The sequence below is a fragment of the Salminus brasiliensis genome, chromosome 13, assembly GCF_030463535.1.
Source record: "Salminus brasiliensis chromosome 13, fSalBra1.hap2, whole genome shotgun sequence".
Taxonomy (NCBI): Eukaryota; Metazoa; Chordata; class Actinopteri; order Characiformes; family Bryconidae; genus Salminus; species Salminus brasiliensis.
Window position 1 is genome coordinate 10,756,097 of NC_132890.1, and position 24,496 is coordinate 10,780,592.

Genomic DNA, 24,496 nt, shown 5'->3' on the forward strand with positions numbered 1-24,496 from the left:
TCAGCTGCAGAGTGAGTGTTTCAACGCAGGCTGAAATGTTATGTTGTCACGTTGTGACACAAATCTGACTCTCATGGATGTGAAATGATGGAAAGCTGTCTTCCATTCCATAAATGGAATTGTTGAGTCAGTTTTACAGTTTTATGGGGTGACTTCAAATTTAAGTGTAATAGAGGAAGAGAGACAGAATCAACACCATTATTGCTGTCAATCAATACACTGCTTTTGTTTGACTAAGATTATTATAATATTTTAAGAAATATGTAAATGAATCATAAATTGGTCTATTCATTATTTTATCCAGTTTATTTGTATGATGGAAAAAAGAAAAATAAGATCAGACTCAGAAAAACTCCTGAAAATGTTCTTAAATCTAAATCTAGTTAACATTACATTAAAACAAAAAGAAAAGACAAAAAATAAATCACTCAGTATTTTCTTAACTTTCTCTAAAATGATCAGATTAAAATAGATTTAATGTCTAATTTAACTGGATTTTTAAAATGCAGTGGATCTGCACCGATTTAAATGCATATTGGAAAATTGCAAATATTTCACATAAGCTGTGAAATGCAGCAGTTTAAATTGGCCTACATGGAGTATGTATAGTTAGTGTCCATATTCTGCATTTCTATTTTGTAAATGTCTTTACTACTGTAAGGGATGATGCACCCACATTTTTCCCTGTAATGTGAGGACAATAAACATGATTTTATAAAAGATCTTAAGACTAAGAATATTTGACTTAAGATTTTGGGCATTTTGTAATTACACTGAAGAACATTCTGATGAACTTTCATTTATCTCAGTTTTTTTTTTCCCTTAGGAAAGCTTTTGTGATTGACTCAACTACTAAAAGTGTTGGTCTTGACTTGGACTCAACGCGTCTTAGTTTTGATGCTACTAATACAATGGCAACATCAAATGTTACAGGTACTTCCTTAAATTTTACCCACAATGTTAAGTCAGTAGCCCAACTAAAAGATATGCATGTTTTTATAATTAAAATAAATTATTAACTACTCTTAAACTTCAACAGATTTCAAAACTAAAAGTTGCACTCCAACAAGCTTACAGAACATCTGAAGCACAGGACACTCAACATTAGTCCATGTCTGCTGGACCTTAATGGGTTAAGCACAGATGATGGCCTACCCTACTTTTACTGCCCATTAGTTAGGCCTGCCAGCTTCAGGCACATGATTAATTTGTTTTTGTGGAACGTGCCGACATTGCTCCGCTCACCAAAACATCTTCAATCCGACGCCTTTACATAACATTTCAGTTCTCACACTCACACACACACACAACAAAAAGATTTTCCCCACAGCTCCCTTAAAAACAAACCAAAAAAAAATAAAAGCAGCATTTACTATCCACTATGCATCAGCAGCAGCTAATGCCATCTCACATGCACTTCAAGAACTCCTCTATTGTTTCAGAATACTTTACTCTAAATGTTGGAAGATTGCTGCCGTGATTGCAAATGCGCTGTACCTGGATAGCAAGCAGGGTAAACGTATTCAGATTCTTTTTTTTTTGGTATATGTATAAGACCATCATTCTCCATGCAATAATGATGGATGCAGAGCAGCCTCCAAGCTGAGGACTTCAGAATTTAGACACTTACATGATAAAGACTCAGAATTTATTCAAACACTATTTACAGACTTTCCTGAACACACAAATCAGGAGTAATACAGTGATTCAGATGTGACCGTGCACTCTCTCTTCAGGACCAGAGAGAGGATTAACAGAACAACAGTTTGGAGGTTCAAAGCAGAGATGACTCACCTCTGACTGGGTTTCCTGTACAATAGACCTTAGCAAGTCTGCTCAGCTGACCTAACGTCACCTCCTCCATCTTACATTGACACGTTTACAAGTGGGGGGCAGCTTTCATCAGAGGAAGCCCACAACAAAAGGAACATTTGTAACCATACAGTCTACAGGGTCTGAGGCAGTAGACAGTGGAATCTTGCAATACCTGTGTGACCACTTAATGCATAAAGGGGCAGTGTACAGACATGCCCAGTTGCTCTGCTGAAAGCCCTGAGAAAAGTGAAAGGTTTTTTTATTTAAAAAAGGTTTATTTACAAAGTTATTCTTAAAAGTTCATTCATGGTACAAAAGAAAGCTCTTTAATTTAGGACAGCTTGAAAAAGAACATGGCTGTAGGTTTGATGATTAAGTCCATTTCCCCCCCAAAAAAGCAAAAAACAAAAAAAACAATCCACTATCATCCGACGTCGTCGCACAGACACAACTAAAGCTATTTTACAAGACCCCACTGTTTTGGAACAATGTGAGAGCATTTTTCTTTTCCTCAACCTTCAAATCGAAAGACACCAGTCTTTTGCTAAACGCCGCTGGACGTCTCCACGTGTGATTCATCCAATAAAACTCAAATTTAGTCCGCCACAACACAGTGGCGGAGAAAGTACTCACACAAGCTGGACTTTTATAAACCCACTCATTTCAGTCCACAGCTGCTAATTACAAAATGCCTTGGCGAACCCTCGACCCTTTCGGCTTTTTCTTCTCTCTCTTTCTCGCTCGCTGTACAGCATCGAGCTGTATACATCTACACAACTACAGGAGTGTTGATGTCTGCCCAACAGGTTCACAGACCACAGGGACGCTTCACAGATGGACTCACTCACAAACCACTTCTTGTAGCACTCATCAAAATATCATACCCATATTTGTGGTAGGAAACCTGTGGCTGCAGCAAGCAAGCAGACTGAGGGGAAGAAAAAAAAAAAAAAAAAAAAAAAAAAAAGACTGAGTGGGCTTGAAAATGCGCGCCTGTGGAGCGCACAAACTTATGCAGAGGGAGACTTTAAAAGGCGTAGCGTGTGCGGATGTCTTCCAGTTTCTTAGACACTTCTGGCGGTGTGCGGTCAAGTTCTTCAGCAACACTTTTCTGCTTATGAGGATCCATGGAGTTAAACTGTTCACACAGGTCTCCATCAATCACGTTCTGCAAAACAAACAATCCGAGGAAGGGATTAGACATTAGGATGATCTAATTTCAATGAGTCAGTGCAATTGTTGCAACTGTTTGTAAAGATCACCATTGCTATTTCAAAGAACTACAGAAGTAAATCAAAGGATAACCAAATTAACATTATCTGCAGTAGCCTGATCACTTCTGTACTGAGGGTGACCAATTAAAAGGTCACATTAAGATTAAAAAAGGAATGCAATGTCCTTGCTTGTCCCCTACCACCTTCTGTTTAGGGTTTAGGGGTTCGCTATTGTCATAAGTAAAACTTTTTCTTTTAACTTAATAAAAATAGCAAGAGAAACTGTGCCTGTTGCGTGAAAACTGACAGGAAAGGGGGGGGGGGTTCCACGGCTTTGGAGGACGTAGAACAAACCTCAAAGCCATACAACACTAATTTGATCATTTGCTCACATTTGTTCATCTAACTAACCCCCTGAAAAAGTTAAAATAAGGAGCCCCTCCTCCATTGCAGCAGTTGGATTATTGCTCTAATTGAAAATTTTAGCAGTTGATTGCAGTCAACCAAAAGAACATTGTACCATCACACCAGAGAACAAAGCTGACTGAAGTACAAAACGAATTAACAAAAGTAATATTTTAATAAATATAGAAACAATGAATAACCGCTACAAGAAAGGATCCTCCACATAAAAGACAATGCATGGCAGACTCGCAGGCTTGTGTACACACCTTCACAGGGAAGTAATAGGAGCGGAAACTGAGATGGTCTCTACCGCAGAGTGGAGGAAATTCAGAGCGCATATGCATCTCCAAGTGCTGGAAGAAGTCGTGGTCCTGAAGGGCAGAGAAAGCAAAAAAAAAGATTTTTTTTAAGAGAAGAATTTTCCTATGACAAAACCACCTAAACAAAACAGCTCTGAAATAAAACCCCCTTGGGCCTATGCAAGGATCACTCAGGTTAGTTAAATGAATCTGCATGACGGCATATATTGTACGTCCTTTTTCAGTTGAAGGAAGTGTTGCAGAAGCACTGAAGCAACATTTTCCCACCATTAGATGAGGTAAAGGAAAAGGAACAAGGGCCCTAGAACAGTAGCAACAGCTCACAGCTCAGGCACTGTTAATTAAATGGTTCTCAATCCGAGTTGTTTTCTCTGCTGCCAACTCACCTGGTCAATCTAAACTGGGCTGGGTTTCCTAAAAGCATCTTGGCACAAAAATGATTCTCAAAATGGTAGAGAAGTCCTCACCCTGAACGGTCTCTCCACTGGGCTGGGATATTAACACTACGGTTGGGAACGTAAATATATTACGTCAGTATTACCGGGTGATGATTACATCAAATCAATCTGTGCCAATTTTCGGTTAAAGCGTAAAAGTCAGTTAACAGTAAGATGCTTTTAGGAAAAAGGGGTTCAGGTCATTGAGAAGCTGGTCCTAAAATGAAGCAGGTTCATATAGGGAGGAAATATTCCATGAGCAGGGTTTAAACCTGTGCTTTAATTTATTTTTTTAACCAGCCTCACCTCATGAGATGTAAAGGGCACCAGGATGCCGATGCTTCCTGAAAGAGTAGTATACACTAGAGATTCCGAGCCTCCAGGGATTAGGGTGGTCTTCTGCAGGGACAGAACTGTCTCGCCAATGTGGTAATTCATAATTACCTCAGCCTAGAACATAAAGGAGAGCGCGCAAGGGACTGTTATTGACCCTGTATGGGGATCAGACAGTTATTTGATTATTATGACAATCATGCAAAGTAAACAACGCAAAAAGCTTCAGCTATCAGAAAAACAAGCTATCAGTCATGACTTCACACAATTAACCTTCAAGTGCAGTTCCGTTTGTGGGTGCTTGCCAAAATGGACATACAAGCCAAACTTCCTGACAGAAAGCCAAGGTCAACCCACCCATTCCTCCTCTCACTGGCTTACACACACTTTTGGCATCTCAATAAATTCCCCGACACAAGTCACACAGGGAATTTCCCCAGTGTCCACCTAAGCATTTCCAGGCTCTTGATTTGTTCATTACGATGTCTGGCACAACGACAAGACTTGGTTCTGAGGTCTTTAGGGCCAGACCACAGTGTGGACCCAAGCTAGCCATTCCCGCAGGGCAGGTCTGGGTTTGGGTGTGTGTATTGAAGAAACCACAACACCAGCCAGACACAAACACTGACCCAGAAACAAGACAGTCATGGAGGCAAGGACGACCTGACCCTAACGGAGGCTGCTTGATGCAGTTTTCTCTGACTTTCGGTGTAGATTGAGGGTAGGTGGAGACAGGTACCTTCTGTGATGCTCCATTGAGCAGGCCTCTGTCCCACAATGCTTTGTTCCCTGTGGGGTCCTCATCCACATCATCGCTAGTGTTTGGTGGTAAACGTACCTAGGAGAAGAGGTCATGCATGAGAATAAGCCACCATTTCAAGACCACAAAAAGAATCGCACCCTCGGTTCAGGTTGCTAAGCAGATAACATCCAGGATATCACACTCACAATGCTGATATTTCCAAACTTGTCAGCTGAGGCCATGGTGTCATAGTCGAGGAGGCATGCAGTAGTGACCCAGCGTGGGTGCGTATCATCAGCAAAGATGATGAGCTGGTTCTCGTTGCGCTTGTAGCGTACCCAGAACAGACTCTCCTGGATATCGGACACAATCACTCGTTGGCCGATGGTGTGGATGCCGGTCACCAGGTTTGGAACATGCTTCAAAAAGACAAAAAGGCCAGAGAAAACATAGCATATATTTTAGTGTGGGTCCACTGTTTACAAACAACTAGGCACAGTACAAATATTAAATTCCTTAGATTTCCCCAAGACTTTATCTTCATTTACGAATAAGGTCATAGCATGTAGTTTCATGCAGGAACACAATTTTGCGGCAGGGCAGACAATGAACTAATTAATATAAATGGAAGGAGAAGATGGATATTAAAAATCCAAAAATAGTTTGTGGAAACTGGAGGCACAGTGCAATTACAACCTCAGATTAACACATTCCGTAGTCTGCTCAACTAAATTGTATTACTCATTGATCAGCAGTGCACCCCACAACTTTATGATGTTATATTAATGAAGGGGGTATTCAATTCTGATGCAATGGGATGAACAATAAATAAGAAAAATTATATTGTCTGCTCACCTTATTCTCACACTTCCGAAGTAGCTTCTTTTTGCCCAGGTCGTAGATGCGCAGTAGTTTGCCCACACCCACCAACACTCTGCCCTGGAAAGGGGCAATGGCTAGAGGCACATCCTCTACAGGGGTCTGCCAACATACATCATCAACATGAGCTTTAATATTACATTAAATAGGGATTCAACAATCATAACTTTAGGGTCTATTCAAATTCTGGTTTCATTGCAACCCAACCTGAATTTTACAGGCCCTGTTCTGTAACTTAATTTTCCATTAATACATATTCCATATTGGAATTATTTTTTATTCAACTAAATTTAAAAAGCATCTGAATCATGCTAAACAGTTTGGTGAATGTGGTCTTGAATTGAGTTATCTAAGGCCTTTTTTTGGCCGGGGAATTTAAAGGGTTACCAACACACCAACTATTTTACTTAAAAATAATACAGAACTAAACTGAAAGTAAAAGAGGTCATTCATATTTGTGATATGAGTATATTAAGATTAGATAAGGGATATTGGACAAAAAAGCTTACTTTCACAAGAAAACAAATAACTAACTCTGAACAAGGGTCAGTTTTATCTGTGCTAATGCTTAATGCTCACAACGTTACAGGGAACAGAGACATGACCGATGGTTAATACAAGACAAACTGGTGGGCTGCCATGCATACATTTCTTTTCACTCACCTTGTGCAAAAACTCTAGCTTGTCTCCTCCCCCCACAAGACGGTAAGTGTAAATGTAGCCACCACCTACTGAGCGTGGGTTAAGGAGCATATCTCTGGCCACACCCACCAGCACATACCAGTCATCGCCCCCATTAGCAAAGCGACATACAGTCACACTGCAAAGACACAAATACACAAGAATGAATCAAAATGAGAGACTGGAGGCGAACTACATAAAAAGAAAAAGAATTTCTTAACTACTTCCACTACAAATAGACCCAGGCTTTCCCCTGCCTTCCCTCTCTGCTCACCTGAAAGCTGCCTCGTTCTGCTCTAGCTGGACCAAGTCCAAGGTGTTTCCCTGGATAGGATTGACCAGGCGGACCAGTGATGCCCACTGCCCTGACCCAGCCTTAGGGGCACCAAAGATTGCTTCTGGAAGATTCTCATTCAAAAAGGCTGCAGCCATTTCTGCAGCCAACTCCCGTTCATCCTCTCCTGCAGCCTCCACCATTTCCTTTAAAGAAGAAAAAAAAAAAAAAAAAGGATAAAAAGAGAGAGCAAGAGAATGAGAGGCTATTTGAGTTCCTTGCTTCAGCATGTGAATTTTAATTCAAACACTTTAAAAAGATGTCAGGATCAAGTGGCCTAAATGGTGCACAGGAAATTCCAAAGCACTGAATCTCACGACCCTTATTTGGCTCAGATCGAGGCAATGTTCTACTCGCAAACAAAGTCGATGAACGCCGGTACAGTCATCAACTCAAAGACACTCATCATGCAGAATTACCCACTGACAAGTCATTAAGCAACAGACAAGGTGCAACTAAGCAAGTTTTAAATATAATCCACAGGTTGCACTATTACATCAGGTTTCTTCCAAGGAAGGCAAATCTGTAACTGTAAAAATTATGGAGGGGCTCCAACTTCTCAATACCATGAAGTGTCACCTCTAGTAGGCTTTGTGCTCTCACCTCAGCCATCTGCTGCTTACGCTGGGCCTTGGTGGCCTCTGTGTAAGCATTGTGGTCCGTCTCAATGAGAATTAGATTGTTGGTCTCTGGATGGATGACAAATTTGCGTGGTGTGTACTGCAGTGGGAAGGCCACCTGGTTAAAGACTGCACCAAGCTTCTCCAGAGCCAGAATTCTATCAGGAGAGAGAGAAAAAAAAAAAGTCACTAATCTGTCATCTGCGTTCAATCTGCACATTCCTAGCGTTCCTCCATGTAAAACGAAAGTCCATTAGTGCAGCCGGGGCACTGCAGAGGATTTTAGACCTTAGTGAAAATATATAAAGGGTCCCACAATTGAACAATTCTGCCAAACTACTAAATTAATACATTTTTAGGGCCTCCAAAAACTGTACCCCCGAGCAGAGCTACCACATACTTAAGCAATATGAAAATAACGATAAGTAATTATCATAAAAAATAGTTTCAAATTTCCATAAATTATAATTTACATAATATATGTATATAATTACATGTCAGCAGAGTCAGCATGGGCTACTTGATTACACTGTACCCTAACAGTTCAACCAACTGCAACAAAATGATTCACCCAAAATAATTGTCTAATGGGATGACAACAAGCACTGAAATGAATCCAGGAGCAGACCACAAGAATTCCACAAAAGCCTCAATACTGATATACAGGAAGGCATTACTGTTACCAAAGAAAATACTGGAAATGAATGTTTACAATGACTAGAAAGGAGAAATCAGGCATACGAGCAAACCAGTTAGATATTACCCAAGTAAACAAGCACACAATGACAAGGAAAAGGGGATTTTACCTCAGTGTGTTGGTTGAGATGGCAACTATGCCTTCGGGACACTGCTCGGAGGCAAATCCAGAGGCATACTCCAACGTCTCGTAAGAAAGTGGAGTCAGATGGAAACGGGACTGGTATGAGTAACTCAACCATGACCGGCTAGACATGGCAAGCACCTGAAAAGGCAAAATAAACACTCTTATCTAAAGTGACTTATATTTGAATCATGTTACACACATAGGAGAATGTAGGTTAGGAGTTTTGCCCAAGGACTCTTATTGGGGTAGCGTGTGGTGAGTTTTCCTGGTCGGGGAATTTTACACTAGTCTGCAATGAAGAGGGAGGTGTTCTTGCCCACTGCGCTACTGCCACCCACTAAAATACCTAAATCCCATAAACACATTCCAAATGAACCAGGCTTTATACTTTAGTATGTGCCATACACAGCTTCAACTGCTCTTTCGGACAAGTCATACCTACATGAAAATTGTACCAGCTGCTAAAGAGCTTTGACTTGGTAAGCTTCACTGCAAACAATAAATAATTGTGTTTTTTCTGGTCATAAGCTTCGTCTGAAAACTGGTGCATTGCAGCTTGCTGACGAGCTAGCAGGCAAAATAATGTAGCTGAATCAGAGACCACATTATTAATGGGGAACCAGAACTGTTCCAGTAGTTTTAATACACGGTTTTGCTCTTGCAGTTTAGAAAAAGCTTCTTCCATCACAGTTTTCGGGTATGAAAAAGAAAACACTTCAGGCTGCAATTATTTCTGGGCACGTTCTACTGTTGAAGTCTTTACTTGTGCTTACTCGCCATCATAAACTTTGCTAAAGAGTAAGGGAGTGACCATTAAATGACCATGGCATCATTGACTCCCCTGGTCAAGATTTTTGCAAGGCTATCGGAAGATCCATACATATCAGAGCAACAACTGTAAGGAACCTAACAGCGGCACAGGTAGATACACATGTGCCTGACCCAGCAAGATGGCAACTTTAGCCTAGCAATGACAGAACAAGCCAGCAGGGAGAACACGGTTAACCCCAGCTCTAACAAATCACAGACACAGTCTGCAGGTCTATGTGGCAAACAGGTTCAATTCAGGAATTCAGGCCAACAGAGTTGCCTTTGTTAACAGTGTAATAGGTAATGGTTGCAGAGTACACAAGGACAGCTTGAGGGTCCTAGGCAAGTTTAATTAGGGCAGGCATGTGAGGCTGGGCATCACACTGGCAAAGGGCTGAAACACACTGGACCAGCAACTGTGTGCCATGCTGCCAGAGGACCCATGGCGTTAGACAAGCATCAAAGAATAACATGCTTTAAGTAAATTTCTACTTACAGCTTCTTGGCCCTGCATCCGCACCCTGAAGAGCTTGACAGGGCGAGATCCAAGGTAGCGGGTACGAGTGTCAGACAGGTCTCCAGTTACAGGATCCAGGACAGTACGTAGTAACACACCGTTCTGAAAGACAGACAAGTTGTTAGCCATTTACTACAGACAAATCCAAACAGGGTAAAGACAATAACATTCTGTGGAAATGAGCTGAACCAGGGACAAAACCAGAGCTGTACATCCACCATCCATCTTGAGCAAAGAGCTGTGCAAAGTCTTTACCTGCAAGCCAATATTGAGGTAGAGGAAGCCAATGGTGCCCTTCTCTCCCAGCTCGTCTTGTTTTTCTACGCCTCCCATCTCCACTATACACAAAGACTCCGGCTGTGCAGGCAGAGCCTGCATGCTCAGTGGTTGCAGACAGTCCTGCACCCCACAAAGGCATGGAAGAGGGAGTGAGTGTGTGCATATGCTTGCTTAAAGACAAACAGTAACATGCCCTCCTTCACAGCAATACAATTTCAAACCCACACAGATCAATACAAACGTATTTACACAAATTGTGTCCACAGAAATAGTCTGTGAAAAAGTGTGGATCCTAGACTAATAAGAAAAATTAAATGAAAAAGGAGCCAGTGATCCTACTAACAGCAGATAAGTGAGATCAACATACCGAGGGGTCCAGGGAGATAATGCGCACGGTGTTGTCCACCAGACCCACAGCCAGGAAACGTGAGCGCTGTTCACCCGGAGGGACGTTAGCAAGGCTCATACACACCACATCCGCAGACATCTCTTTCCTCTCTGTGTATTCATTCAACTGACCTGACTGCAGAGAGATCGTTGTTAGAGAAATGAGCATCAGCCTGATTAAAGGAACAGCCTCCATATTGTCCATCAAGGTGTTATGCTATGAGACCAACCTAGCTAACAAGCTATAGAACCTTCTAACGCACCAAGCACTGTGCATCCCTATCAGACACAGCTTCAAACAAAGTTAAGTTAGAGGTTGGGAACTGAGAGCCATAGTTTAGTAGCCTCCCTTTCTTAACACACCAAATAAATCTGGTAACCACCAGAGAAGCTGAACCAGGTGTGAGCAGGAAATCTCAAACTTTGCCCACCCCATCTTAAGTCATCTTCAGCGGATTTGGTTTTGAGGTGTTCAACACTATGATTTCCTGTAATCTAGAAAAAGTGCTGTCAATTCAGCCTTCAAGGCTGCTATTTTTAGCTATGATTTTGTGTATTCTTTTAGCTACTTGTCATACAGAGTAAGGCATTAGAAACAAATCTATGATCACTTGATTTGAGCACCTTCAGCTGCACCCCTTAAGGGTTGAGCGTTTGGGGCAGTGGTGACTCAGCAGTTAAGGACCTGGGTTATTGAAGACAGGATAGTCGGTTCAATAGCAGAGTTAGGTAAGCTGGCACTGTTCAACCCTCTTTGCTCCCCAGGTGACAGTGATGGCTGCCCACTGCTGTGCGCATGTGCATGTGTTTACTGCACAGATGGTTTAAATAAGAAGGTGAATTTAAACTGTCTCCAACACAAATGACAAACATGGCCGTATTTGTCCCAATTCATGCTAATTTTACAGCTTTTACAGGTATTTTCTACATAGATCATATCAGCAGACTCAATATCTGTATTACAAAAAGTGCCATCTCTCCTCATCATGGTTTGAAATAGGTTTTTCACTGCTTTCTATAATAGAAAGTATTTTGTATAAATCTGTGTGATGATCTTATACTTACCATATTTATTCATATTCCTTGCACTCATTTACTGCACATCACATTTTTTTAAACAAGGATACTACTAGCATTTGTTGCCTTCTACTGAGCATTGAAGCAAATCAATGCATCAGTCTTTTATGCTGCAGACTTACCGGGTCCATCTCAAAGTAGACCAGCTCTCCTCCAGTCAGAGCGATGACCACCTGCCGCTGATTGACAGCGCAGCGCACGATAGTCTTCTTCCCCGGAGTCTTCCACTCATTCACACGCTTATCTGCTCGGATGTGGCGGATGCCGTCTGGATAAACCTAGCAGAAAGAGAGGGGGTAATGGAGCAGGACTAAAAGATAAGACCTCAAGAGTATTTTTCTGAAATCTCTGATTCGCACAATGTTTGGTATAATACCAAGCCACAACAGCTATCAACCACAGAGGCACTATACAACCATATTAATGGCCATTACCTGTTAACATAATATTAATACTGGCCTTTGCAATACCGAACTCAACACTGCAACGAGAATAAATCCTCTGACCACTTAGATTTTTACATTTACGACATCTGACTGACACTCTTGTCCAGAGCGACTTGTATGTGTATCATGTTACACAAGCAGCTGAATGTAGAGTTGGGAGTCTTGCCCAAGGAAGCGTAGAATAGCGTTTAAATGGCCAGGGAAATTCAACCCTAGCCTGTAACGTGTTACCAGTGGTATTGCTGAACTCCTGACAGGTGGAGTAGGCATGGCTGGGCATGACAATAGTGTGTCTTAGCTTGTGCCTCAGGAACCTTCATGAAAACATGCACTGAAGTCTCTCTCTTAAAGAACTGAATTGGGAAACAGTATGGCATCTGAGTGGGTGGATGCGAGGCATGCTATTTAGGGTGTGGTTTACAGGTTCTGTTTGAGCTTGAGTTGTTTGTGGTTGGTTTGTGTTTTTTGTTTGTTTTTTTATATAACAAACATAAGTATAACAGCAAATGTAAAATCACAACTGGGTAGCAGGACTGAAGGCAACTTAATGAACAGACCTGTGCAAAACAGGTACATTACTTACTTGTACCAGAGCATCCTCCCCCAGCAGAGAGCAGGACAAGGTTGGGGTGGTACCCAAGAAACCAGAATCTGTCACCTCTTCAACAGTTTCCCCAATTGACAACACCAGGGTAGCGTTAACGAAGGACACAATGATGTAGGCATCAAACTCATCTGCAAAACGGAAAGCGGACGTTAGTCAATTTGCTCCACACAAAGAAGGAAACTATGGTGTCGGTGTTTCGAAAGCACCTTCCCACATACTAAAATAAGTGACCAACAAATCCGCTTTAGTTTACACTGCATAATGAGGCAAGGGGATATACATTACAGTTCACAGAGGTTCTTTATTTAACTGCAGATATGTTAAACTAGAACAAGCTGCACCACATTGAACACCCATTTATAAAACTAACGTTTATAGAGCTTTTTGCCTATTCTAGGTTATTAGAACTAACAATCACAAGTGAAAATGTCCACATGCTAACTCTGCTACATGCTTTAAAGCATCTTTGCTACGACAAACTGAGCATCTAGCACAGCCATGGGCCCCTTTGCAGCTGCCCAAGACTCCCATAAAGCAAAAAACTAAAAAGTCTATGACGAGATGGCAATGGGTTTTAGGTAGCAGTTTCCTCAGTACATCATTACATCAATTAAAGCAGCATTATGTGAACTTTGCATTTCTTGCTCATGGGTTCCCCCTACAGTTGGGAAGTGGAATTAACACTTTGAACAGCGTGTTTATCTGTGTTGCACATAAAAACACTAAAAAAGGACACTTGTAAACTACGCATTTCATGCTCTTTATTTTGCTTTGAAACTGTTGCCTTTTGGCCACTGGCACTGTAGTCCAAGATGTCCGCCTAAAGCCAATAAATGAGCACTAAATTTCTTGGACATTAGGATTATTTTTGGTTCGTCTATTTTTTGTTGTGATGTGATTCATATAAGGCAGCCCCACATCTTTAACCGTTGGCTTTTTTCAGGCAATTTATTCACAGCAACACATTTTGACCAGCAGTGCCCAAACACTGGCATTCCACTGTAAAACCTGTACAACCAGGGGCTTTAAGGGTTAAAACTAAGGCCAAGCCACTACACAGATGCAACAGCATGAGAGAGTGTATTTCATGTGCATGGGTGAAATGCCCATGACTACCTACTATGAGCTAATGTGTAACCAAGGTTAAATTCCTTGCACATGTAAACACACACTGCAAATAAAGTCAGCTTGTGATTTCAAGAGTGAAAGAGAGGATTTCTGTCCCCCAGAACAGTATGCAGTTCAGTCACACTCAGCAAAGCTCGGGGGACTCACACAGGCCACTGAATAAACAGCAGAGATCACATGGTTTCAAGGAACAGGGGCTGGCACGGAACTGATTACCCACAGTGCACTGCAGAGCACTGTCAGCCAGCCAGCAGTAGGTTTACATGGAAAAGTTAATGTGTCAGTGTGCTCCTCACTGAATAGTTTTACAAGCGAGAGCATGTCTAAAAGGATCTACAGGTAGAGTCTGAATGCTGAACAAAACGTGAGTTGCAGTCTTTAACATAAGCTCTATTAACAGACAAAAATCAACATGTTTGGTCTAGTCTGGTCAGATTTGCTTTCTAGATAAAATCAGCATGTGCTGTCCTACTGGTACTCATGCTAAGCATAGGGGTGGCTTTCTATGCCTACCCTTCCATGACAAGTTTAATCTGCTCATTTAACATTTCTGAGCCAGTTTTGTCTCGTTATGCTTTTTTTCATGAAAACAGACACTGGTAGATGAACTGCTTGACAGCGCTGCTGGAGTATACAGTAATGACATTTTCCCACCAACATGACTTCCTGCATTACTGCATTACCTTATTCCTGACTTATTTAGAATATTTTTAAAGCAAAAAAAAAAAAAAAAAAAAAAAAAAAAAAAAAAAAAAAGGTTGTATACCTTCTACATGTCTCCTAACGGTCCACACAGCATTTGGATTACCAGGAAGTTCAGATACAGCCATCTCTGAGACCTGGAGAAAATGTTTACATACAACATATTGAACATATGCATTCAAACCAACAACATGCCACAAAAGATCACAGCTGTTTTGAGAATCCTGTTTTATTGGTAAACATCAAACTCTCAGTTACAAGCTCCTTTCAGTGAAAACATACACACCTCCAATCCATGTCTAAGAACCCTTAGGGTTGATCTAGGCCCCCTTCCACACGCCACATACAGTTGAGGAGTGTCCTCATTGGCCAAATCAGCAATCTGCAGAGGGGAAATGGTGTAAACAAGACAGCGTGAGAAACTGGCAGAGAAATATGCCATCCCTGACAGCAAAGTCTGCGACAGACCAAAGACTAGACCACCTGAAAAAAGCCACTTCAAGACAACCTCACAGCAATACACTGTTAAAGGCAAAAAACAAGCCATTTCAGAATTGCTGTAAAACAGTAAACAAAAGTTTAAAAGCCTCATAAAATAAGTGCCTACTTAAACAAGTTTGTTTGCAGAGAATTTAATACAGGAAATGAGGTGGCAAACTGCACATGGCGTGTGAGAATTTGTTCTATATGTAGCTGTAGGTTGACGTTATATCCTGAAAGATCTGATCTTATCTCTATATCCTGTGTTAAGTAAAATATTGTAGTTGGGCGGTATAAATGCTCAGTGTTTCAATAGCACTGTTGAAATAGACTTTGTAGTGGGCGTAGGAGATACATGCATATATTGAAGATGTAGAGAACGTTTTGTTGTGCGAGACTGCTCATAATGAGGGCACACTGCCACTTGCAGTTGCAAGGAGACTGGCAACTAGAGTACGTCAGTATAGTATACTGCACTGTTTTGCCAATGAGGGCGGTATTTATATATATATATATATATATATATATATATATATATATAAAAACACAACAACGACATGACGTTTCTGCAGTGTGCATCTAGTAAATGGCCATCACCCATGCGCATTTAAGTGGGCCAGAGGAAGTGGGTGCTGTGGGAATTCACCAATTGTTGATTCCACACACTGAAACCAGGTGGGAAAACGAATGACCTGCGGTTGAAATTATAAAGGAGGAGAGGAGATTACATGGAAGCAAGGTAAACTTGGGACCACCTGCAAATAGCTACTCTGTGACTGGCAGGAATAACTGAAAATGACTTTTGGCTCTTCTAGCTTTAGGATTTTTAGTTGGGCAAGTTTTTCTTTGTAAGCCCTTCAAAGCATTTGACTTGAAGGAGCTGAGCCAATTTTGTCCATATGTAGGGTTGCAAGATCCCAGGAATTTTCAAAGTTGGGAAATTTATTGGTAACAGGTAATTATAGAAATTAATGGGAATAAAATATACTGAAGCAGAATTATGCACCAGCATATATATATATATATATATATATATATATATATATATATATATATATATATATATATATATATATATATATATTTATTAACAACTATATGCAGGTTTCTCAGCTTTGAATATTCCCATTTCATTCCCATCATTTCCAGTTATTTCCCATAATTACCTGTTTATTCCAGTGGTACATTTTTGTACTGTTATGCATTTATGTTTACTGTAGACAAAAATACAGTACATTGATGAGTATGATAAAGGTCCTTTAAATTATTACATTTTTCCTACTAATTGCAATAAATTCCCAACATGTAAAACACTTTGTCTGGGAACATTGCCTGGAACAGGCTGCTAATATCACTACTACTGTTTTATGACATTTTGTAATTGAATGAAGAACCCAAAGCTGGACGTTATACTGGGTCCGAACACAGCCCGAAGGTCTTTAGCAGAGTGCTAGTGATATTGCGGTGGAGTCCAGGGGGACTGGCCACTGACAACGGCGTACAAAAATACAAGCTGGTGTTTCTCTGCCTTGGTGTGAGACTCAAGCGCCTTAACTGGACGGTCTTCCTGCATAGTTTGCAGCAAGCTTTATATCGATTACTGGGGACTGCTTGGAACAAAGTTGCGCTAAAAACACACTTTCACATGTTTTCCAAAGCAGCCGAATTAGCTCCCGTGATGTTACTTTGTTGACTGAGGCAGTGGATACCCACGGATGTATTTTGCGGGTAGGTAGCAGGCAATCAGGGCCGTTCCCTGCCTGCGGTTATCATGGGATTTGTTGTTTAACACCAACAGCCCCCAAAGAAACACAGAGAACAAAGAACTAACTTCCAATTAAAACACTTACCTAAAATGAATCTAAAGTTTTAAAAAAAAAACACCCCCTGACTAAATAACATTTAAGATTGAAATGGGGCCATTTTAAAGTCACTTTAAATATTAGACATTTTAAGACTAAGACCCCACAGGAACCATGGTTTAATCTTCAACAGCAATGCACCAGTTCACTAGTTACATCAGGACTACAGAAACCCTACGATGCATTTCAAATAAAACACCTGCACCTTCTTTCACTGAAACACACACAAGCTCACCTGGCAGGACATGATTGGAGACAGGTTCTCCTGCTCATCCACAAGCACCAGGTTCTTGAGCGGGCGTGGCTGGAAGAAAAAGGTGTCTCCTTCCTCCAGAGGCATGGCAGAGGAGAACTCTGGTTCTTCATCGTCATCACCCAGGTGAGCTATCTGGTACAGGTAACTTGACACACAGAAATACAACTTCAGATACAAAGAGCTGGTTCTATTGTGCGTGTCTGTGTGTGTGGCCAAAGAGAAAAAGAGAAGAGTTCAAATCACAGGAGGTCTGGTTCACCAATAACCATGTGAGACTAAACACTTCACTCAAACAGAACAAAGTTCAACCACATAATAGCAAGACACTACCACAGAGCAGGTGGGTGGATTTACTGAATAAAAGACTACAGAATATACAGAGGGGAGGGGGAGCGGGGGGGGGGGGGGGGGGAGGGGGGGGAGGTAAAGTTTTATAACCCACTTTGCCAGACTGAATATTTTAGAGCGTCGTGTTTACTGGAAATGAACATCAAGAGAAGGATCATGCAGAAATTTGTTTGACTTTCAGGAGGGAATGTGTGTTGCAACTTACTGGTTTCCAAATTCTGATGCCACAAATAGGAAACCAGTCTTCAGCACACACATGGCTGTGGCCACAGGGATAGTGTCAAAGTATTTCATCCTTATCTCGGTGACCTAGGAGGTAGTGACAGGCAGGTTATGTAGCAATTTCACACAATTTCCAAATCAACATTCTCAGCTTTCCATGTCTGTATACTTGTGGACAGTTACTGTAATAGGATGTTTAAAACCCCAATAAAAAAATTCTGGGAACAGACTTTTCTCCCCCACCACATTAACCAGGCCACACTGGCAGCAAAAGAAATGCCAGTTTTGACAGGTCACTCGCAATTTCAGCACAGTGAGATTATAATTTCACATTCACACTCAAAATACGCAAGACAAAATACCTACACTAGCACTTTACATCAGCCATAACATTAAAACCCACCCGCATAATAATAATTAGAACCGTAGAATGGTAAGATCATACTATATACCTGTCCATTGTAGGTGATTTTGGCTGTGGACAGGGGTCAGCACAGGCACTCGTGTTAAAATTATTTTTTTTCCTCCAGCAGTTGCGGCAGATCCCACAGAAATGCTACAGCAGCTCTTCTGTGGGATCAGACCAGACCAGGTTTTGTTCCCCACATGCATCAACGAGCCTTGGGTACCACTGACCCTGATGCCAATTCACTGGTTGTACTTCTCTGGAGCACTTTTGTTAGTAACTGACCACTGCATACCAGGAACACCTCCTGTTTTGGAGAAGCTCTGACCCAGTTGTCTAACAATCATAATTTGACCCATGTCAAAGTGTCTCAGATGCTTACACGCCATTTTTCCCAGCTATCAACACATCACATTCAAGAACTGACCGCTGATATCCCACCCCTTGACAGGTACCACTATTATGATGTGACCAATATTCTGGCAGTGGTTCTGAGATTATGGCTGATAGCGCACATATGCAACCGTTTCCAAAAAAAAATTAACTAAAGCCTGGATTCTAGCCAAAGATCTTACCATCTCCTCATCCGTTTCAAGGGTAACCTTGAAGATGTCTCCTTGCTCAGTCTGGGCCAGGAAGAAGAACATGGACTTGGTCTTGTGTGTGGCAGAGCAGACGAAGATCATGCCCCTCTCAGGGTCATCTAGATCATTCTGATACAGAAAAACACCACAGGATGTGGAAACAGATCAGCTCCAAACTACTACTACAGAACTCTAAAACAAAGCTCATTCCCATCATACTCTTACAAGACACACAGGAAAAACCACAAAGACCACACAATACTTTGAATTTGTCTCTGCCTGTAACTAGTCGTTTCGACATAGAACCTGAGATCAGAAGTTTTTAATTGTCTCCAGGAATTGTCAGAGAAGAGACATGAAAACCTCATCATTTCAGTTGGCAGTACATTCGTTTGAGGCTAGCTGAATGAAATCTGGCTTTATTTCTGAAACTTTGTCTGGTGAATAACCACCCAAATACTCACCCTCCTGCGTGGGATTGGGCAACGGATATCTGGCTGGTCCCCAAAATTCTTGTACGTAATATAATTCTCAGAGCAAATGAGCACTCCACTGGGGCCATCAGAGCCACCCGGTACTGTTTAACACAAGGGCACAAAGAAAGTATTAGGCAAGTATCAAGATTCAGTGTCCATATAACCAGATTAACTGAGCAAAGATCAGATAGCTTAAATGTTCTCTTCAGCATTAAATCAGAGAAGAGACATGAAAGTATTCATCATTTCTACATCACAGCCACAAGTCCAACTAAAAAACGATTTTCCAACCATGCCATGAAGCCAGGAGGCAAAAGGGGAAACATGTCATGAAGTACCTGTGATGAGGAAGTTGCCATGCTCCTCTAGAGCCTCACTGTACTTGCGCACAACGTGGTTGAGTCCCAGGTCCAGTTCATAGAAGGTCAGAGTCTGTTGTGTGTTGGCTGCGGCCTCCCCTGTAGGGTCATTATCGGCTTCCTAACAGAGACGGTGCAGAACAAAACTGATGGAACAGAAAATGACCAGTGTTCTATATTCCTGATTAAACTCTGTAGTCAGAGGTTTGATCAGAGGTTTTTACATTCTCTCCAGTGACTGGTCAGAGAAGAGACATGAGTAAACTCATCATTTCAATGAGGACATGCTCACACGTCATCCAAGACATGCAGCAATAATACCCAAACATACCACAAATAAACCTTTAAAAACATACATACATTTGAACTTCAACAGGGACCACGTTCATAAAGCTTCTTGGAGCAGGAGTGTGAGGACCTGTTCCGGTCGGTAACATCAATTAGAGATTGATCCTAGATCAGTACTCCTACTCTGAGAAGATTTATGAATAATGGAACCCAGAACTTCTGCAAAGGAACACTAGTTAAGTCTTCGAGTGCCATTCTTACCTCATAGTCCATCTCAAGGCAGGCAAACATGGGGTTCTCAAAGCCCACATCCACCCCAACCACATGGTAGACCAGTGTGTTGGCCTTGTGTGCTTCCAGAGGAGAGGAGATGGTGAGGCGAGCAGCAGCATCTCTGTTCAGGATGTACACCAACTTCTGCTTCTCTATGGCACCTGTGGGGATGGTAAACACCACAACACTTAGAACCTTAATGATTTTATTCTCCTTTTGTATGCTTAGCTGGCTCAATATAAAGACATGGTTGGGGAAACAACGTACTGCAATGGGGCGGTCAACTTGAGTCGACTTTAAGGCTAAATCAGTGCAACCTCCTTATTTGTCTAACACTCATACTTTAAATAAATCACTTCGACAAATGGAGAGAACCACATTTTTAAAGACATTTTCTATATCGGCAAGTGGAAGCTCACGTTAGACTAGCTGTTAGAACCAGAAACATACAATGTAACTGTTTAGCAGCAAATTAAATAAAATGATTTTTGGACTGAATTTAAGGATAAAAATGTGACGAGCCCGGCTGCACAAAAAAAAACCAAACAATGCCGTTAGTCCTGATTTAAGATAATGATCTTAAATATTTCATACATTATATATTGTACAATCTGAAATTTACCTATCATTACAGCCCTGCCTTTAGGGTCCACAGCCAGAAACTGCCCAGGAACAATGCGTCGACACCCACTCTTGCCAAAGGTCTCCTGATGCACCTTTTCAAACATGTTCTTGGAAGGCTGGTACTCCAGGATGACAATACGTCCTGAGTCACTGCCCACCACAATGTAGTCTTATTTAAAAATCATAATAGAGAGAGAGAGAGAACAATTAAACAAAAAGTCTATTCGCACGTCCGAGTAATAAACAACATCACAGCAACTTGTTTGGTCAGTGATTATGCATTCAGTAGTGCAAGTCATGTACACAGAATAAATCACAGAGCTAAATGACATTAAATTGTATAGAAGCTCAGTTTCAACATTCCACTAACCTTTTGTTCCACAGTGAGCCTGAAGGCCATGAGGGAGCGGATGATGCCAAACACCTCCATGGTGAGCAGTGTGTGAACCTTGCCTGTGTTGGCATCAGGACGCAGCAACTCCAGAATCTTTCCCCGGGAAACAACTATCTCCTGCTGTTTCGTACCTAGACACATAGTGAATACCACATGATTACACAATCTATAATATAAACTGCAGCAAGTTGCTGATTTCCCTGCTCCAGCAGGCCTACTAGACCTGATAATTAACAGGAGAGTTGAATCTGGTATGTTGGAGCAGCAAACTGTGCAGTAATTCAGACCGCCAGGGCAGGAAATGCTACCCCTGGTCCACACATCCTGGCAGACTTAACACTGCATGCGTCCATTAATAAGAATTAAAGCAATGCATCTTTTGAGAGTTTAATGGTACACGTATTGTAGCAAGCCATTAAGAACTACTACATGCAGTCATATGGCGCGTGCATGGCAGGCAGCAAGCTATGGATTAAGAGAAACATAATGCAGAAAGCAAATTTCACAAGCACGAGCTCCACTTAGAAACTTTAATCTGTAAGCTGTTAGCAAATACCATCCGTAGTTGCAGTGGATTTATGTGTACAGTTATAGTAATGGCGTTTTGTTGCCCCTCAATGGCCATTATTCCTTTCTTTTTCTGGCCTCTCGATCAAGTACTTCACCAAAACTTTGGCCTTCCATCTTATTCCAGCAACAGAAACCATGCAACTCTGGAGAGTGATCTTGCACATATAGTGCAGTTGCTGCATTCTAGATCCTAGTGCCAGTGTCGGATTCGCCATTTGCCCCAAGACAAGTCAGTGGTTTTTATGTACAGTCGCTACAGTTCAGGGAGTAGGGACTACGTCAGGGGACACTATATGACACTAGATGAAACAGACTACCATGCGTGTGTGAACTGATAAGAATTAATAAAAAGAAACATTAAAGAAGCATTAAGCCTCTCTGGGTTTTTTGGGTGTTTCTGTGACTTCTGTGTACCATGAAAATCTACACTATTCAGCAACGTGAATCAAGCATCACACTAACATGTGTAACAGACAAAATCAAGAGTCAACAGTATACCTGAGAAGTTGCCATGGATGGCATGAGTAATGCCAGTGGCACGCTGTAAAGTCAGGTTGTACAGAAACATGGCGGAGGTCTCCGGCCCTCAGGCTTGGATGAAGAAAGTTACTGCTGCACCTGGAACCCAGAAAAAGGCTTAAATTAGATAAACACTCAAAAAGGCTGTGCCTAACACCCCTCTCTAATAAATAAAGCTGATTTATAGCCCTAACCAGTCCTTCAACAGTAGCTAAATTAGTTAGCCAGCACTACTACAGTTCTGGGCTGCAAACAGAGCCAGCCTGGCAGCTACAGATACCTAGGCTAGCTGTTAACTACTGGGTTTAATATTATTATTTTCAGCAAACCTAACCCAATATATATCTATTAGGTCTGCCTACTACAAAAAGTACAGTACTGAGCATATATAGATACATTTGTAAATACCCATTTCAAGCTGGCTAACGTTAGGTAGCTAGCTAGCAACCAAAGCAATGAATGAGCTAGTTAGCTGCTAGCTATCACGTTGGCTTCTCAAACTAGTTTAGTTAGGGCTACTTTATCCAGTAATTATACGGGAAACGTAAAAGCTGCACATATAAACCTGTACACAGGATTTTATGCTTGAACATTAATGACTTTTACAGTATTAACGGCCTGAAACTGCCGCTCACTCATTCAGGCTCTACTAGCCTCTGAAGCTAATGGCGAATTCGGAGATAACTTGCTATTGCACGACATACTGACACACATTTACCAATAATATCGCTGTTTGGTTCGTATTGACAGTGTAAGAAAGGTGTTTACCGATACAGCAGTCAGGATGGTGCAGATTTCGACCCGATGAGAAACTTTTTGTTTGTTTGAGCGTTTTGTTTAAACGCCGCTCAAACGACTGGGGTCCTTCCTGCTCTTAGTCGAGGACCATAGTCGCCTTCCCATTTGCCTGCCGGGAAGTCACAGAGAGCAGTAAAGGGTTGTCGCGTTTTCGCCTTAAACAACTGTGTTCCTTTTTTATTTTAAATATTTTAAAACGAACACATCTGTAAAACTAGGATTTTAAGTTGTGATATATAACACGATTGACCATTTATAAGAGCTACATAGATTATTAAGAGCTATGAAGGGCTTTAGAAGATCTTTAGGCCTACATTTTGCAGTAGATGCATCTCATGTGCACAAATGTGTTAAAGCAGAGAGGATCACCCCCTTTAGCAAGTATCACTGTAAACGCTTTCTGTAGCAGCTCAGAGTTTTCTAACTGTTGTTTTGATGGATTTTCATGAATTTGGGGAAGAAAAGGTTTCTGTCATGGCACAACCACCAACTTCTGACTCTGAAAGTAATCTAGTGTGGAATAAGAGAGTAAGAGCTGTGCCACCTTCTTTACACAAGCCCAAAAGGGTGTGTGTGTGTGTGTGTGTGTGTGTATGTATGTATGTATGTATATATATATATATATATATATATATATATATATATATATATTGTTATGTAATATATATATATATATATATATATATATATATATATATATATAAACTCATAAAGAGGGCCGGCTCTGTCCTGGGGTGCTTATTAGACCCAGTGCAGGTGGTGGGAGACAGGAGGATGACAGCCAAGCTGGCATCCATGCTGGAGAACAGCTCCCACCCCATGCATGAGACTCTGACAGCACTGGGCAGCTCCTTTAGCGACAGGCTGCTTCACCCCAAGTGTGTGAAGGATCGGTATCGCAGGTCCTTCCTTCCTGCTGCCGTCAGACTGCACAACCAGCACTGCTCCCAGCGGACCACATACACACACCTAAACTACACACACATGTTCATGTTCAGAGAACAGAGATCCCAAATACCCCCCCCCCCATGTGCAATTAAGAGTCATTTGCTGTAAATAATATTGTTATTGCTTTTTTTTTATTCTTATTTATATTGTGTATATAGTGTAAATTATTTATTTATCTACATTTTTGTAACTGAGTGTCTTGCTATCTCTTTCTGCTGTGACACTGAGAATTTCCCCACTGCAGGACTAATAAAGGACTATCTTATCTTATCTTATCTTATATATTAAATTGCCATATGAACGTGATTTCACACTCTTAATCTAAATTAATAAGGTTTAATATGATATCGGGCCACCCTTAGGAGTGTGTTTATGGGACTTTTTGACCTTTCTTCCAGAAGCGCATTTGTGAGGTCAGACACTGTTTTTGGACGAGAAGGCCTGGCTCACAGTCTCCCCTGTATTTCATCCCAAAGGTGTTCTATCGGGTTGAGGTCAGGACTCTGTGCAGGCCAGTCAAGTTCTTCTACACC

The 24,496-nt window shown here is 41.4% G+C and overlaps 1 protein-coding gene and 1 non-coding gene across 2 annotated transcripts; both read right to left on the minus strand.

Moving 5' to 3' along the window:
• Nucleotides 1–1,631: 1,631 nt before the first annotated feature.
• On the minus strand, nucleotides 1,632–23,090 carry sf3b3 (splicing factor 3b, subunit 3). Its single transcript, XM_072695375.1, is given in 28 exon segments — nucleotides 1,632–2,983; nucleotides 3,701–3,805; nucleotides 4,498–4,641; nucleotides 5,264–5,362; nucleotides 5,473–5,685; nucleotides 6,122–6,247; nucleotides 6,809–6,965; nucleotides 7,101–7,306; nucleotides 7,764–7,938; nucleotides 8,587–8,741; nucleotides 9,910–10,032; nucleotides 10,186–10,329; nucleotides 10,577–10,732; nucleotides 11,796–11,951; nucleotides 12,703–12,854; nucleotides 14,621–14,693; nucleotides 14,843–14,938; nucleotides 17,134–17,299; nucleotides 17,708–17,811; nucleotides 18,706–18,843; nucleotides 19,179–19,291; nucleotides 19,529–19,670; nucleotides 20,099–20,271; nucleotides 20,733–20,903; nucleotides 21,105–21,116; nucleotides 21,119–21,259; nucleotides 22,197–22,316; nucleotides 22,986–23,090. Coding segments are annotated over 27 exon segments (3,651 nt in total). The 5' UTR covers nucleotides 22,267–22,316; nucleotides 22,986–23,090; the 3' UTR covers nucleotides 1,632–2,842.
• Nucleotides 19,366–19,445, minus strand: LOC140576051 (small nucleolar RNA SNORD111). The gene has a single exon (XR_011981285.1). It is a non-coding gene; the product is annotated as a small nucleolar RNA SNORD111 (small nucleolar RNA).
• Nucleotides 23,091–24,496: the final 1,406 nt, after the last annotated feature.